This window comes from Phoenix dactylifera, chromosome 3, assembly GCF_051530095.1.
Source record: "Phoenix dactylifera cultivar Ajwa chromosome 3, Ajwa_hap1_PhDact_Kaust_v1.1, whole genome shotgun sequence".
In the NCBI taxonomy this organism is placed as follows: domain Eukaryota; kingdom Viridiplantae; phylum Streptophyta; class Magnoliopsida; order Arecales; family Arecaceae; genus Phoenix; species Phoenix dactylifera.
In genome coordinates this window covers 10,038,629-10,056,537 of record NC_143192.1, presented here as the reverse complement: position 1 = coordinate 10,056,537, position 17,909 = coordinate 10,038,629, and the positions used below count along the sequence as shown (strand labels likewise).

Here is a 17,909-nt window from a genome sequence, read left to right as displayed (position 1 = left end):
TGTGCCATGATCTTCACAGTTTGGAAACCTTTTTCATTTGAAACGCTTTTACAAGATTCAGTAAATACAGAAAAATACTTCAGTTTTATTTTCCAAGAACAAATCCAATGTAAGCTTTTGAAAACTTAGTGATGGAAACAACATCTTTAGATTTAGAAATGATTTTTGTTTGTTTCCTTAGTTAGCATGCATAGCAAAACTTTGACCTTTAAGTAGATAATCTAAGTAAGCCTATGGCAAGGTCTTTTGAGATTAAGTACATACTAGCATGAGTTGATTCTATGTGCCAAGGATGGTTTCTTTAATCTTGGTATTCATAGTGCATATATTCAAAAGCATACCAAGTACACATTATCATATCTATGATCAATAAACAATAATGCCATGGATAAAAACTCTCAATCAAGCATATAGAGAATTCATAGAATTAATCTTAATAATGATTAATCATTTAGCAACTTTATCCAAGGGTGAGTAAAGTATCCTATAAAATGAAGTGATTTGATTATATTTCCAAAAGTAGTTTCTATATCACAAAATTGATCAATACTAGCAATTCATACTAAAGCAAAAATAATGATGAGATGCAAGGATTACTGATTTCATTATTATTATTATTTAAAATTACTTTTCATAAGTATATTTTAAGTTTCAATGTGTCTAGAATGCCCATTTGTATGAATCTATTTGTTTCATGGGTATCTTGGCACATCTATGTCTACATCCTCATATTTTCATTTTGGGTACCCAAGCTTGCTTGGATCCTTGAGAGTTAGGACATATAGTTCCTTTTGGAACCCAAATTTGTTTAATTGTAATAACTTTACTACTTGATTTAATTATGTTAGAACGATAGGTAAAGTTGTTATGCCCATTCTTTTCATGTTTGAAATAAGTTATCTTATTTAATGGATTGCTTGGTGAATTGATAACCTTTTTCTTTAGGGATTCATTGCTAAGTGAAGGAGTTAAGCCAAATTTTGATTTATCAAAATCTGTATGTTGGCTTTCAAACATCATTTTTAATCTTGCTGAACTTACAGTAAATTTGTTAATAAAAGACTTCAATTGGTTAATTTCTTTACTTAAGTTTTGATTTTCTTTAATTAAATTTTGATTTTTCTGAATTAATTGTTCTGAATTTAACCTTAAAATTTTATTTTCAGAATTTAGTTTATCTTGTATTTCATTATTAGAATTTCTTTCTTTTGAAATTTTCAGATTTAGTTTCTTAAGATTTTTATTCTTCACAGCTAATTTTCTACATTCACCATACAAATCATGAAAAGTATTTAATAATTCATCATAAGATAATTCTTCTTGAAAATCATTTGAGGTAAGAGTAGATTCAGATTTTACCTTGTCTTCTTGTGCCATAAAGCACGAGTTAGTTACCTCTTGTAGTTCCTTGGAGCTAATATCATCATTGTTGCTCCTAACTTTTAATTTCTTGCTTGACTCTTTCTTGGTCAAGGCTTTCTTCCTTTTTATCTCTTTCTTCCTTTCTTCTAGCTTCCTCTTCTTCTTTGTCTTTAGGAAGCTTTTGAATCTTTCTTCCTGATTTAGAGTGTTTCCTGCATGCTCAATGTTAGTCTTGCAATTATCCTCAAGTAAACTAACATGGGGTTCTTCGAAAATATCATAAGTTGCTTCAAGAGTATCCCATATTTGTTTGGCAGATGAACATATATAAATTTGGTTGAAAATATTTTTATTAAATGCACAGTAGAGAAGGTTCATAGCCTTAGCATTTAGTTCAGCCAAATTTTTATCGAACATACTTTCAATTAATTTCGTGGGTGTGTGTAGTCCATTTGTTATGACATTCCATAACTCATAGTTTTGTGATTGAGTAAAGATTTTCATTCTAGCTTTCCATTGAATATAGTTAGATCCATCAAACAGTGGAGGTCTGTTTGTGGAAAGTCCCTCAGCAAGTAATACGTTATGTGGGGTTGTCATGATCTTTGGCTCTAGTCGGTTAAGACTACAAATAATATTTGAGCACCTGCTCTGATACCACTTGTTGCCCAGTAGATACAACCCAAGAGGGGGGGTGAATTGGGTCTTTTAAAACTTTTAAACTACTTCCAGTACTTTTTGATTAATTATGCTAAGTTGTATATATGCGCAATGAAAGTTAAACTTAGCAACAGTTTGATGTATAGAATGTGACTTGATTAAATATGCTTGCAACTAAAGGATGTCCAGATAAGAGTTAAGCAAGCAGTTTATCTAAGTAAGTGAGTGTGTTAGTTAGACAATAAGCAGAAGCATTACAAACACAACAAACATATAGTGGTTCGGTGCACCCCAGCACCTACATCCACTCCCCAAGACTTCTTGGGAATTTCACTATAATCCTACAGATTACAGCCGGTTGTTTTACAAGCTCACAACCCAACTTGTTGTTTTACGAGCGCACAACGAACTCGGTCGGTTTTCCCAGGCTCACCGACTAGAACCTCCCCGATTGTTTTCCCGGGCTCACAATCAAACCCTTTCACGTTGGTTTTACCCTCGGCTCACCAACAAACCTATCTCCGTTGGTTTTCCCTTCGGCTCACCAACAAACCTTACACCGTTGGTTTTCCCTTTGGCTCACCAACAAACCTTAACCCCTTGATTCAATCCCGTGATTGAATCAAGTTACAAGATAATAAAACAAAGTTTAAAACAAATCAAAGCTTCTTAAACAAGCAAATATAACAATATAAACAAACAGAGTAAAGAGAAGCCCTCAAACGAGTTTTGAAGATGGAGGAGCTCGACTTCTTCTTTACTTGACCCTCTTCTGATTTGGCACGAAGTAGAGGATCACCGAGGCAGCACACTGATGGAGAGGAAGCTTTGGGATTCACTTGGAAGCTCTTCTTCTCTCTATTTCTCTTTGGATGGCCCTTTTTGTGCTTATGGGAGATTTTCCTTGTAATCTCTTTCCTAAATGTTTTCTCCCACTTCCATGAGTTCTCCCCTAGCTCTCTTCTTGTTTTTATAGCTTTAGATGGAGTGGAAACAAGAATATAGCCGTTAGAGACAAAAATATAGCCGTTGGAACCAGTCTGCACCTCCTGACAATATTACCGTTGGGATCGGAGTCGACTCGCGCGATCAGGAGTCGACTCGGCTGTAGCGGGAGTCGACTCAAGCTTTTCCGGAGTCGACTCGGCAACTGTTCCAAATTTGAATTTTGTCCACTCGAGTCGACTCGACTATCCTGGGAGTCGACTCGAATCCCAGAGTCCGAACTCCCGATCCTCTGTCTTTTGGCTCGTCCAGTCTTGGAGTCGACTCGAACTTCCTTGGAGTCGACTCGGCTCTCAGTTTTCGAAAGTTGGTCTTCTGCCATCTTAGTGTAGTGCTGCCTTGGAGTCGACTCGAGCTGTCTGGGAGTCGACTCGAATCTCAGAGTCGGAAAACTGATCCTCTGTATTTTGGAGCCGCGCTGCCTTGGAGTCGACTCGACTTGTCTTGGAGTCGACTCGCCTCTCAGAGACGAAAATACCGTCTTCTGTCTTGGGGTTGCGCTGTCTTTGGAGTCGACTCGGACTTTGTGGGAGTCGACTCGAATCTCAGTGTCCAAAAACTGCTTCTCTGAGTTTTCCCTTGTGTACCACTGAGAGTCGACTCTCGCTTTCTTTGGAGTCGACCCGACAACCATTGGAGTCGACTCGCATTCCTCAGGAGTCGACTCGAATCTCAGGGTCGAAAATCCCTCTCTGACTTTTCTGCCTTTTACACCCTGGAGTCGACTCGTTCTACTCTCGAGTTGACTCGCCAAGCATTGGAGTCGACTCGAATTCCTCAGGAGTCGACTCGAAGACTATTCTTTTAAATTTTCCTTGAATTTGCTCCTCCAATTTGAATCTTTTGAACTTGAGACTTGGGCCAATAACTTGTAGCTTTCTTCCAACTTTTCTTGAGTGCTTTTAGAGGCCTTCTTGTGTTCTTCCAACTTGCTATGTTCCTTGCAAAATAAATATCTTTCTCCTTGCAACATAAACATTAGTATCTATACTTCAAGGTGTTGTGATCATCAAAATCAATCTATGAATCAATCTTTGGGTCATCAAACACCAACAGACCTCTTTCACCAATGGTGGAGGACTCTTATTGTTCTTATCTATCATCATCATATTACTTGGAAAGATTCGACATTAGTCCTTTTAAGAAAGGTCTAGTTAGTTTGAAGTGCCCTCTCTCTGTCCTATCAGAGAGTCCAGTTAGTTTAAAAGTCCTATCATGTACTTGTAGTAATGATGAGGAGTAACATAATGTTGCTTGAGAGTCAAAATGACGTGATATATATGAACATGATCTTCTAAATATTTGTACATCAAGCTTAATAGGTGGCTCTCCTGTTAACTTTTGGCACTAATAATGAGCCATCTCTTTACATAGATTAGTCTAAAGAAATTCTAATTTCTTAACTCATCAACAAGCCTTGTTGAGACCCTACTAAGGATTCATTTTACTTCAACAAGAGTTTCTTGCTTTTTAGGTAATCTTTTTATAGCTCATAAAGTCAATGGTTATGACTGCGTTAGAGCACAAATTTTATTCGTGTCATCTATTTCAACTAACCCAAATAACTCAATAGGCACCTATGAAGATATCCTTCATGACAATCCTAAGCATTGCTCCAAGTGACACTTGACACATTAAAATTTTACTCGTTAGTGTATTAGTAGGGGTGTTAGCCCTTTCCTTCAGAGTCTCAAGGGGGATGTCAACCCTTACCTCTTAAAAATCCACAAGGATATCAACCACCACTTGAGCCTCCGCAATGGAGTCAACCACCTTCTTCTTTGCTGGGACCGATCCATATGTTGTAGGAGGTGCATATATTGCAGGTGATGCACTATCAATGCTAAATGTGATAATTGGTTCATAAATCTAGAGCACCAAGATGTTGTATGGCACCGATGCAACCTTCTTAATCAAGGTTGAGCTATTTGGAAGATTTGAAATATTATCAATTTGCTAATCATATGAGTGATGCTCAAGAACTCTGTGCCATTGGTAGTAATATCAATGGTTTAGATGTGGATGGTAAGGAGGACTCTTTTGCGAGAGAAGTGGTGACCTTGCTGGCATCATGGTAATCAAGGGTGACATAAACAATCATGAAATGCTTGAGATTGTTAGCAAGGAGAGAAGAGAAGATTTGAAATATTATCAATTTGCTAGTCATATGAGTGAGGCTCAAGAACTCTGTGCCATTGGTAGCAATATCAATGGTTTAGATGTGGATGGTAAGGAGGACTCTTTTGCGAGAGAAGTGGTGACCTTGCTGGCATCATGGTAATCAAGGGTGATATAAACAATCATGAAATGCTTGAGACTGTTAGCAAGGAGAGAAGAGAAGGCTAACATTTTGGAGTTGATGGTAGTGAGAATCATGTGGTTTGACGATGGCTGATCTCAATGGCAAGTAATTTTGTAATGCATTTTTATCAAAATAAACTTGTTAGATCAATACAATTGGTTCTAGAAAAATCTTGCTTCCAGTGACTATCAAACCATTCATCATGATTTGAACAATTATTGCATTTGTCATTTTGCTTGCCAACAACATGATAATTTTGAAGTCCCCCTTCATTGAAATGCATCTGCAATGAGACTACTCAATGTACCCAATTTAGCTTAATTTCTATTGCTATCTTGTGGTCATTACTAAAAAAGAAAACTCTTTTGGAAATGAATAAAGCTTTGGAGTAACTCAAGGATGTTAATCCAATAGCCATATAAACATTCTAGGAGCTAAATAGGAGTAAAACTTTCCCTATAGCATGTTAGTTTGATTGAATATGTTTTCATCATGGCTTGAACAATTATCATTACGATTTTTGAATAGAACACCCACTATTACATATTCATGGGAACCACCCTCCCTTATTCGTATTTAACAATTCAAATAAGGCCCATTCTATTTGCTCCAACTCTAAGTTAACCTAAATTTGACTATCATCTATGGTTAAACTTATTATGGTTACAAAAAGATAAACTGGCATCTGCCTTACATATGGAATTTAACTTATGTTTATTTTACAGATGTGTTTTTAATTTCTATGTGCAATTTTATGAAATGTAAGGTTTATATGCACATTTTCTAATAACCACCAAGCTATAGAAGTAAAAGTAGAGTTAAACTATTTTTTTGTACTCAAAATATGTTTAACCATTCAAAACATATTTACGAACCAACTTGGTGTTGGTTTTCATGTTATTTAAGAATTGTCCATTAAATAGCAATATGATCAATGGTTTTGCATACAGTTAGTCCTTATTAGTGGAGCAAAAAGTAAGGAACAGAAAGAGTTTATATGACAAGGTTAAGAAGCATGAAAGAGATCTATTGCAAGAAGTATGACTGATAGTACATATCACCTGATATGTTCAACATATTCTAATCATGTGCTATTATTAGACTATATTCCACCCATGGTTACTGACAGAGTCATGGTTTGACTCCCAATTCATTATATTTTTTATTCTTGATAACAATTTTGGGTTCAAAGATAGTGAATTATAAAGGACTCCTAGTATGCATGGGCACAGCATGCGATCCTCTTATTATTTGACTATTTTCAACATAATGTCATGTTTCTTGACAAAATCATAATTTAATTTCCAGTTAACTACTTGTCTGATCCTTGATAAGGAATTTCAATTTGTCTTCTAATGAAAAGTTTGAATAACAGAGGAGTTCTAGTTTATTTCTTTATAATAGTGTAATTTTTTTCGGTATACCTAGATCGTGGTTGTAAGTTCACTACTTTTTCGATCCTCATAAGGCAGTCTAATATTTTTGTGTGCTGTTGATCACATCAACAACAACTGGACTAAGGATAAGAGCTCAAAATCAGAATTTTAATTTGAGCAACTTCAAGTTCATTGTGGTAGATCAAAGTAATGTGCATCTTCACTTTTAGTGAACCTACTAATAATAAGGAACTTTTATGACAGCTGCAGTCATTGGACTGTAGCTCCATGTTGCAGATGATATTTTTCTTATCACTCAGAAATCCAACTAATACTATGAACATTGGCTTTAGCTAGCATTGGTTTTGTAGAGCCACATCACAGCACTGAATTTCTGGGTTCCAATGTCTGCTCTTAAACTGCAGGCAGGCATGACAAATATGTAATCTGAATGGGTCATACAAACTTCATGATACCAATCATAAACAGCATCTAGTGAAGTGCAGCATCCGAAGTTCAAATCCAATGCACATACTTAAACAATTTTACTGAAACAAAGTGATTCAAGTTCTCCATTGAACATTAAACACAAGAAGAACAATCAAAAGGGCATACATTGTTGCTTCTGCCGCTGCGATGACTACATCCGAACAATGTATAGGAGACAAAAAAAAAATCACATCTTTGAAGAGCAAACTTTCTTGCTATGACATCAACCTAGGCATGACTGAGTTTGCAACACTAAAGCTACATGATGTTGATGCTAAGAGCTAATATTGATGCTAAGAGCTAGCAGCAGCAGCTTTCCCACTCCCACCACCGAAGCCGCTACCACCGCGGTGAAGCGCGCGATGATGATCAAGCTCTCTCTTCTTGCTGCCTGATGACATTGTAGTTGGGAGGCTGTTGGTAGTAGATCCATCCCTCAATCTTCTGCCCCGAGCTTCAGAGTTGCGGGCAACCTCTCGCGTCGACTGTTGCTGCTGCTGCTGCTGTTCAACTTCATCGCCATTGATGGACTGCGAAGTCCAATATCGGTCAGTGGAATCACCTGAATTGGGCTCCCAAGGAGAAGACCAGGGTTGTCCTATGAAGCTATTGCTCCCTGCTGACTCCTGCGGCTCCATCTCACCACCTCCCAAGTCCCTCACCGAGACATATTTGTGGAGGCTGGGCTCCATCAGATCATCCTTCACAACGATCTCAGATTCGACAAATGGCCCCTTCGGCACCAAGCCCCTTCGTCCGAATCGCCCATCGAGCGAGCCATCATCGTTGTTAGACCGGTCTGCATCGGAGCTCTTGTTTTCGGAGCAGGAGGATTTGAGGTCAGCCACTGCCTCAAGGATGGAGCAGGCCTTGGAGACACAGGCCGGGAGAGAAAAGGCGGTGTTTTTCTGGTGGTAATTGTGGATATCTTCAAGCAGCAAAGAGGTGTAGGAAGTTGGAATGAGGTGATTGTCTGGGTTGAGATCCAGAGCATGATCGAAATCTCTTGAAGATCTCCTCGAGGATCTAGTCCTTGTTATGGTTCTTGGGTTGAGGCTGCTTTCCACTCCATTGCTTGTCAAATGAGCCTCGCCATCCTTTGAAGCCCCTTTGACTTGTAGAGCTCCCTCCCCTATCTCAGGCTCCATTTGCTGCTCCTTGGCTCGCCGGTTCATCGGCTGCTCGCGAACGAAGTTGGTGATCACGTTGGTGCCTTTAACCTCCACTGCTCCTCCATTTCTCTGCTCGGATTTTCGCAAATTAGCAATGTTTTCACTTGCTTTCTGTGATAAGACAAATCAAATTACATCAATATGCAACAAAAAGAGGGAAAAATTAGAACAAAAAAAAAAGATCAACCCATAGAAGAACAAATATCTTTCATAAAGTAGAACATAAGAGCTAAGTGATTCTCACCTGAGTCTGTGATTGACTTGGCTTCCTTAACCCTTCCTCCCCTTCTTTGATCTTCTGTGCCTTGCAATTGTTGCTGCCATTCTGGTTTCCCCTGAGGGAGTTTTCATCGAGCTCGGCCATCGGATTCCTCCTATAAGGCGATCGCTCCGCCTTCCTCGATGAGTTCCGGCTGAGGGACTGAGGCTGAGAAGGCTGAGGATTGTGATGCACGGCATTCTCAGTCGCCGTCCTCGTGGTATTCACAGGTGACCGGGACCGAGGGGATGCGCTCCTCAGTCCCCTGGCCTCACCAGCTCTCTTACTAGCCGCAGCGGAGGAGACCCTCCTTGCACCCACACCTCCAGCCTCGGTGACCAACCCGCCACCCTTCTCCCTCGCCGGGACCGACACCATCTTCGCAGGTTTCTTCGAATTATCGCCGGCAGAGCTAGATGAAGTTGGACCTTCCGACCTCCTCCCAGGTGATCGGCTCACCCTCCTTCCCCCGCCGCTGCTCCTTTCCCTGCTCCCTGACCGCTCCCTACCGGGTGTCCTCCTGCGGGGAGAAGGCCTAGAGATTGGCTTCTCCCACTCCTCCTCCTCCTCCTCCTCCTCCTCCTCCTCCCCTTTCTTCTCATTATCAAAATCGTAGCTCCGCTTCGAGCCCGAGTACTTCCTATGCCCACCCCCACTCTCAGTGGAGGCCTTCCCTGATGAGCTGCGGCTGAGGCGGCCGCACTGGATAAGTATAGCATCCACCTCCTCCTTCGTGCAGCTCGAAGTCCTCACTGCGCCTAGAGGACTCCGGTCGCCACCACTGCCACTACTCTCTCCTCTTTTGCGGCTCTTCTTTGTGGGTGTCTCCGCTTTCTTGATCTTATCCTTCTCCTCGGCAGCAGGAGTTTTCTTTGGAGTTTGGGTGATGCCAACGTCCTGCTTCTTCTCTGTGGCTACTTCTGCCACTGGCTGAGCTGCTGCTGCTCCTTGCTTCTCCTTCTTCTCCTCTACATTCTTCTCGTTTGGAATACATTTTGGAATGGGATCAGGAGGAGGGGAAGGGCTTTCCTTCCTGCTGAAACAAAGACCCATTTGTTGCAAAGAGGAACAGAGAGATGGGAGAGAGGAGGAAGAGAAGATAAAAGACCAGCTAAAAGTGTGTCTATGGGTTACAGCGTTTAATATAAATCCACCACTACGGCTATGGAGGAGAGAGACAGTGGATGGTGGTCCGAGAACCAAGGAGAAGACGAGGGGTCCTTTCTTTTTTTCGCACGAGAGAGAGAGAGAGAGAGAGAGAGAGAGAGAGAGAGAGGTCTTTGGACCACTAACTCCATTTCGACCGTAAGATAGCCGTTGAACGTCCGGTGCAAAAAGAATTCCCCGCTTTTGGTCGGATGGCCACCTTCCAGTGGGACCCTGGTCAAATTATTAATTTATTGTCTAAAGATTATATTCAAATTTTGGGTATTTGAATGTTGCAACGGCTATATTCGGAGCAGGTACAAACCACGTCTTCCAGATTTGGCAGCAAGAATTGTAACAAAAGGGGTCTGGAAATGGAATCGACCGTTGGAGCATGTGGGATTAGGAAGGCTGTTGTTTTTTAAATATTTTAGGGTTTTCCATCCTATCTCTTCCTACTCCATACTTCACATGAAGGTCTACCTCTGGTTTTTGCATGGTAATTTGGACACCTGTTGGATTTACCATCCATATTTAGTGGACCCTTTAATATTTTTTACCATCTAGCTAAGCTAAATACTTGGATAAAGCTATCTTAGACTGCTTCTGGTAGACGGATGTAACTGTGGGAGAGCCGTCGTCCCTCTATTGCAAGAGGATCATTTATTTCATAAAATAAATTATTTTTGGTGTTTGGTTGGAAAAATAAGTGGAAGGAGCATGTAAATTCATTGATTTTTGTGATTATTTGAATTATTTTAAATTCATTTGATAAGTTCTGAATTATTAGAAATAAATTGGTATACAAAAAATACAAGAATCAAGATAACACTCAATGCGTAGGAATGCAACATATTGCAAGGAATCAGCTTGTTACATGCATGACTGCAGAAATACCTTCAAGGGCACATAAATTATTTTATAAAATAGATAAATAAGAGATGGAGGCAAAACGAACTATGTATACAGGCTATATGCAAGTGGTCTTTTAAAGAAAAGGCGTAGCAGCAAACAAATGGAAAAGAGCACCATGCAAATAAGGTAATGTCATGCAAGTATGATGATGATAATGATAAATGATAAGAGAATTCGAAAATCCTTAAACTGGGAATGTCAAAAAAACAAAACACACAAACGACCAATGGAAAACAAAAAAAATCTAAACTTAAGAAAATTCATACTTATCACTTTAAGTCATGCAGAAAGAAGAGACTTACAACAACAGAAAATTATCGAAAGGATTAACTTGAAACTAAAATGCAAGGCAATGGTTATAGCAAAAGAGAAACATATAGATCATGATCATGATAAATGATAATGATAACAGTAACAGTAATGATAATAATTATGATAATAATAACAATAATGATAACGATAATAATTTGATATGACGACAACGACGACGACGGCAGCGGCGGCGGCGATGATATTTTGATGATTATCTAAATCCAATGACTAAACATGAAAAGTATTAATAATATTAGAAGATCATTATTGGATTAAAATAAACATGATGAAAATGAAAGTACAGGGAGAAAACAGATCAAATAACTCAATGGACTAAATCTTGATTATGTGAAGAATGGCAACCGTTAATTACTTCAGTGATCATGACCACAAATAGTAAGGACAAGGATAATTCAGTCACTTGGCCCGTATCTTCCTCAGATTAATTTCAAAGGAGACAGTAACGAGGAAGTTGCACAGAAACTTGATCTCTCAGATTAACAAGAAAATGGAAGTTCCATCAATTGATGATAACTTTCCTATATTAGTTAGAAAGATTGACAAAAGGATGAGCAACCACCGATCAGGTGAGTAATATGTAGTCTTGTTGGATACAACAATAGCAAATCATTTGAGAACCTGTGCGGGCGTGTATTTAGTTCTACAACGGTTATTCGTCGAGATCTTGGGTACTTATACGGAACTACAAAACTTCAAAAAATACCTCCGGCTAGCCTTTTTATGTGAAGTTCTGGGTTGTTACAAATGGTATCAGAGTAAACTCAACCCATAGATTTGAACCCTAAGCCTAACAAGGACGTCAGGGCTTGAATGGAGAGAGTATGTAAGGACCCGTGTAGGCATGTGTTTAGTCCTATATTAGTTAATCACTGAGGAGATCTTGGGTACTTATACAGGACTAAATAACCCAAAAAATACTTTCCGGCTAGTCTTTTTAGATGAGATTTTGGGGGGTGACACATCAGTTGTAAAATCTGAAACAAATTGGAAGTTTCCTCTTCCTCCCTACAGTACTTGGGCCAAATCAAAGGTAATCCATTACCAATCTGCTACGCTCTCTTGGTTCTCTTTCAGGATAAGAGTCTTAAGAGCAGATCAGCTAAAGGATGCTCACCCAACCAACAATCTTTCCAAAAGAATGTTTCAGATCCATCTCCTACCTTTCTCTAATTGCTTTTGAAGATACGAGCACAGCCAAACTTCCTCCTCCAATAGTATTGTTGGGGGAAAAACCACAAGTCATGCCGCCACGGAGGCGCTCGGCCAAAGAGCGCCGACCGGAAAGGCGCTCGGCCAAAGAGCGCCGACCAGAAAGATGCTCGGCCAAAGAGCGCCGACCCGGAAGGCGCCCGACTAAAGAGCGCCGACCAGAGAGAGCGCCGAGAGGCGCTCGACCAAAGGGCACCAACCAGAAGGGTGCTCGGCTAGAGAGCGCCGACCCAAAAAGGCCCAACCAAAACAAATAGAGGTGCTCGGCTAGAAGGTGCCCGCCCGAAGGGCGCCGACTAGAAGTACTAGAAGTGACCCCGCCACAGGGCGCCCCTCTGGGCGACCAGCTCGGCTCGGCACCCCTGCCGAGCCGATGCCTTAACCAATACTCATCCCCACCTAACCTTTTCGAAAGGTCTGGCGGCTATATACGCGACTCCACTACAACTTGCCGCCTGCCACCATCTTTGGGCCATCAAGGCATAAGATCTCCGCAGGTATTCGGCACGACCTGCCATTAATGCATGAGACCCCCTCAAGTCTCCGATGCACTCAGTCATTTAATGAACACGGCTCAAGGCGATCTCCGGATCACTGAACCATCAAAGCGTATGGCTCTCCCTGACCGCCGGTTCACTCGGTAATAAATGCACTTACCATCCACGGACCCCAGGCCCACCACGGCCGGCGGTTCAACCACTCCAACAGGTCCGATCGACCGTGACAACTCCCTGGTTCCGGTCTGATTCGGCCTTATTCTCCACTACGCCATTAATGGGCAAATCGTGCCCAATTATTACAAAAGAGGACAAATTTCCCTGTCACCTCCCAGGTAACACAATATCCCTCTATAAAAGGGAACCTGGGGGAAAGAAGGAGAAAAACCCCCGGACTCGGACCGGAGGAGAGAAAAAACGGCACAGACACAATTGAGAAAAATATCCTTTTTATCTCATCCAAATATTCTCTTCATCTTCTCCACATATCTCTTCCTTGCTCTCTCCACATATTGGCCCCCTCTGACTTAAGCATCGGAGGGCCGGCGCCGGAGAGCCCGGCCACCGGCTTTTTTGCAGGACAGGACAGGACGCACTCTTCTCCGCTCTCTCATCCCCACAGAGGATGCAGTCGGCCGGCGCACCGCCGTCCGCCCTCTCAGCAGCGGAGCTCCTCCTCCCCTGGTTTCGCGGCGGCCCCCGGGTCCAATTTCCAGCAACAGTTGGCGCTAGAGGAAGGGCCCGAGTTGCTGCCATGAAACTAAGAAGCAAAGGGGCCTCCAATGCCTCTCGACGTCCTCCACCCAGTCCTGAACATTCTGTCCAAAACTCACCGCCTCCGGCCGAGTCAACCCCTCAAGTTCGGCCGGAGCAGTTTGATGCCCTGGTGCAACAGGTGCAAGCCTTGGCTACCGCTGTCCAAAGCTTGCAACCCAGGGGCATCCCAACGGCACCGCTTCCTCCGGCTCCAGTCCAACCGGAGCCCCCTACAAGCGGACTTCCCCTTCGAGGTCAGGACTCTTAAGTCCAGGCCTCCTTCTGGAGAGAGCACCCAGTCAGAGGCCACGGAGGCTGGCCACAACCTTCAGAAGCTGAGTCGGTTCCGGGGCAACTTGCACCCGAACGAACCGCTGCAGCGGTCCTCCAGAATGACGAACTCGACAAGAAGGTCGAAAAGCTGGAGCGCCAAATCCAGGCGCTCCACGAAAGAAAATCAGGACGTGATGGCGACTTCGAGTTCACTACGAAGTCGCCCTTCTCTCCGGAGATTGAAGATGAACCGGTTCCACTACGGTTCAAGATGCCTCAGGTGGAGCCTTACAACGACAAGGCTGATCCCCTTGACCACCTGGAAAGTTACCGGGTCTTAATGGCCCTACAAGGAGCCTCGGAGGCCATGATGTGCAAGGCTTTTCCGGCAACACTCCGAGGGCCAGCCCGGCTGTGGTTCACCGGGCTGAAGCCGAGTACTGTCTCCTCCTTTGAGCAGCTCGGCAGACAATTTGCTGGCAACTTTGCCGCCAGCCAGCCCCAGCGACGGACATCCGACTCCCTCCTGGACATTAAGCAAAAGGAGGAAGAGTCCTTCAAGGAGTATTTGGATCGGTTCACCGCCGCAACATGGGAGGTCCGGGAGCTTGACCAGTCAATCGCAATGTCGGCGCTAAAGACTGGAGCCCGATCCTATAGATTCCTCTTCTCGATCGAGAAGAATTTCTCCGCGGACCTCACCAAAATGTTCGCTCGGGCGCAGAAGTACGCCAAGGCGGAAGAGGCCGTGGCAGTTAGGCGGGGCGGGACCGAGCAGAACCCCAAGAAGAGACACCGCGAGGAGCGCGGCCAGCCCAGAAGCCCGTCTCCGCGACGAGCCAAGAATCCGCCCCGCTCGAAGAGTCCACCCCGGTTGAGGGGACCGCCACAGCAAAGGTCACCACTCCGCCCGAGGTTCCCACTGCGGGCCCATGCACCCGAAGGGAGGTATGAAAACTACACTCCCCTCAACGTTCCTCGGGCTGAAATCCTCATGGAGATTGAGGGTCGGGATCGTATCCGGCTCCCACCTCCAAAACAAGATACCAGAACCCGGCGTGATCTCCGAAAGTATTGCCGTTTCCACCGGGATCACGGCCATGATACCGAGGATTGCTATCAGCTCCGAAATGAGATCGAAGCACTCATCCGCCGAGGGGTGCTCGATCGGTTCGTGCAAGGCCGGCGTGAAGAGAAGAAGCCAGTCGAAGGAGCTGCACAGCCTGAAGGTTCAAATGCCAACAGGCCCATCGCCGGCATCATCAACACCATCCGAGGCGGGGCCTCGGCTGGAGAAGCTTCGGGGGAAGAAACCTCCTCAAAGCGCCTGCGCGCCTCTGAAGCCATCTCCTTTTCAGATGATGATCTAGAGGGAGTCGAAACTCCCCATGATGATGCCGTGGTCATCTCCATGATCATAAATAAATTTGATGTAAAACGCATCTTGGTCGATAATGGAAGCTCGGCGAATGTTCTGTATTTTGGTGCATATTGTAAAATGGGGATGACAAAAGAGCAGCTACGGAGGATGAATGCCCCGTTAGTTGGATTTACTGGGGATTCAGTCCCAGTAGAAGGCGAAATCGACCTCCTGGTCACAGCCGGGCTCGCCCCCCGTGAAAGTACCGTGGGGATGAGCTTCCTCGTAATACGCCTTCCCTCAGTCTACAATGCCATCCTCGGAAGGCCAGGCCTCAACGCCCTCCGAGCAGTGGTCTCAACTCACCACTTGCTCATGCGGTTCCCCACCGGCCAGGGAGTCGGCGAAGTTCGAGGAGACCAAATGGTGGCAAGGCGATGCTACCTAGCGACCCACAAGGCAAAACAACCAGCCGAGGTGCCTGCCCCAGCAACTGACCAGCCCTCGACTAAGACTCTGGAGGCACGGGACAACCCACAGAAAAAGCGGGTAGAGCCCGGTGAGTTACTAATTCAAGTTCCTTTACGAGAGAACTCACTCGAGCTAACCGTGCAGGTCGGCTCTGGCCTCAACGAGCATGAGAGGGGTCGCCTCGTTAATTTTCTACGAAACAACATGGACGTCTTCGCATGGTCGCCTGCGGACATGCCAGGGATAGATCCGGAGGTCATGGTCCACCGGCTCCAAGTGAAGCCAACCAGCAAGCCCGTGCGACAAAAGAAGCGAGGCGCCGCCCCTGAACGACAGCGAGCAGCAGCCGAGGAGGTCAGCAATCTCCTTGAAGCTGGCTTCATCCGGGAGATATCCTACCCGGAGTGGCTCGCCAACGTGGTCCTCGTCAAGAAAGCCAGCGGGAAGTGGCGTATGTGCGTGGACTACACCGACCTGAATAAAGCCTGCCCAAAGGACAGCTTCCCACTTCCCAGCATCGACCAGCTCGTGGACTCCACCTCGGGTCACGAGCTGCTGGCATTCATGGACGCCTTTTCCGGATACAACCAGATCCGCATGGCGCCAGAAGATGAGGAAAAGACAGCCTTCATCACTGACGGGGGAACCTACTGCTACAAGGTGATACCGTTCGGCTTAAAAAATACCGGGGCAACCTATCAAAGGCTGGTCAGCCGGATCTTCAAAGACCAAATAGGCCGAAACATGGAGGTCTACGTAGATGACATGCTGGTGAAAAGCAAGCTGGCACAAGATCATGTGGCCGACCTTGGTGAAGCATTCTCTACACTCCGAAAGTACCAGATGAAGCTCAATCCAGCCAAATGTGCATTCGGAGTCACCTCCGGCAAATTCCTCGGCTTCATCATTACGCAACGAGGAATCGAGGCCAATCCTAAAAAGATCCGAGCCCTTCAAGAGATGACACCTCCCAGGACGGTCAAGGAGGCACAACGGCTCACGGGCCGAGTGGCAGCCCTCGGGAGATTCATCTCCCGCTCGGCCGAGCGCTGCCTTCCATTCTTTGCAGCCCTCAAGAAGCCGAAGAACTTTTTGTGGTCAGACGAGTGCCAGCAATCCTTCGAAGAGCTCAAGCATCTCCTGGCTTCCCCTCCCCTGCTCACAAAGCCTCAACAGGGTGAACTCCTCTACCTGTATCTAGCTGTCTCCCCTGCAGCAGTAAGCTCGGTCCTAGTCCGAGAGGAGGGTAAACTCTAAAAGCCAGTATATTACACCAGCCGGGTCTTGAGGGACGCCGAGACCCGATACTCCAAGCTGGAGAAGACTGTCTATGCTCTGGTCGTCTCAGCTCGGAGGCTCCGACCCTACTTCCAAGCCCACACAGTGGCCGTACTGACCGACCAGCCGGTCAAGCAGATCCTGCAGAGATCAGACCGTGCGGGTCGGATCATCAAATGGGCCATCGAGCTCGGGGAGTTCGACCTCGAGTACCGACCCAGACCGGCGATTAAAGCACAAGCGCTCGCAGACTTTTTAGTCGAGTGCACCATACCGGATGAGGTCGAGCCCGAACCTGAGCCACCCACGGAGCAGACCCCGAGTTTGACATGGACTCTGCATGTCGATGGCTCTTCAAACTCGGGGGGTAGCGGAGCAGGGATCGTCCTCACCAGCCCGGAGGGGGTGGTCGCCGAGCAAGCCTTGCGCCTCGAGTTTCCTGCTTCCAATAACATGGTGGAGTACGAAGCGCTCGTCGTCGGGCTCAAGCTAGCCAAAGAGCTAGGAGTGAAGGACTTGAAGGCCTTCAGTGACTCTCAGCTCGTCGTCAACCAAATCGTGGGCGACTTCGAAGCCAGAGATCCGACCATGCAAAAGTACCTTCAGAAGGTACGGGATCTCGCCTTGACCCTAGACTCTTTTTACATTCAACATATTGCCAGGTCGGAGAATCTCAGGGCCGACCAGCTGTCAAAGCTGGCGTCCTCTCGCATGAGCGAGCTTCCCAAGGAGGCAGTACTGGAGTATCTCCAAAAGCCCAGTACAGACGAGCCCGAGCAGACCCTCTGCACTGAGTTAGAGCCGAGCTGGATGGACGAACTCATCAGCTATCTGCAAGATGAAGTCCTCCCCACTGATGAACGAGAGGCTCGCCGAATCAAGCGCTCCGCCACCCGGTACATATTGTATGAGGGAAGGCTCTATCGGAGATCTTTCACATCTCCCCTCCTCAGATGCCTCCGCCCAACGGAGGCTGATTACGCCATGCGCGAAGTCCACGAAGGAATTTGTGGAAATCATCTGGGAGGGCGAGCATTGGCCCACAA

At 45.0% G+C, this 17,909-nt stretch overlaps 1 protein-coding gene across 1 annotated transcript; it reads right to left on the bottom strand.

The window, feature by feature from the left end:
* Positions 1–7,237: 7,237 nt before the first annotated feature.
* Positions 7,238–9,776, bottom strand: LOC103719283 (uncharacterized). The gene is made up of 2 exons (XM_008808458.6): positions 8,611–9,776; positions 7,238–8,477 (listed from the first exon to the last, which is right to left on the bottom strand). The coding sequence occupies exons 1-2, from the start codon at positions 9,676–9,678 to the stop codon at positions 7,488–7,490; spliced, it is 2,058 nt and encodes a 685-aa protein (XP_008806680.3). The 5' UTR covers positions 9,679–9,776; the 3' UTR covers positions 7,238–7,487.
* Positions 9,777–17,909: the final 8,133 nt, after the last annotated feature.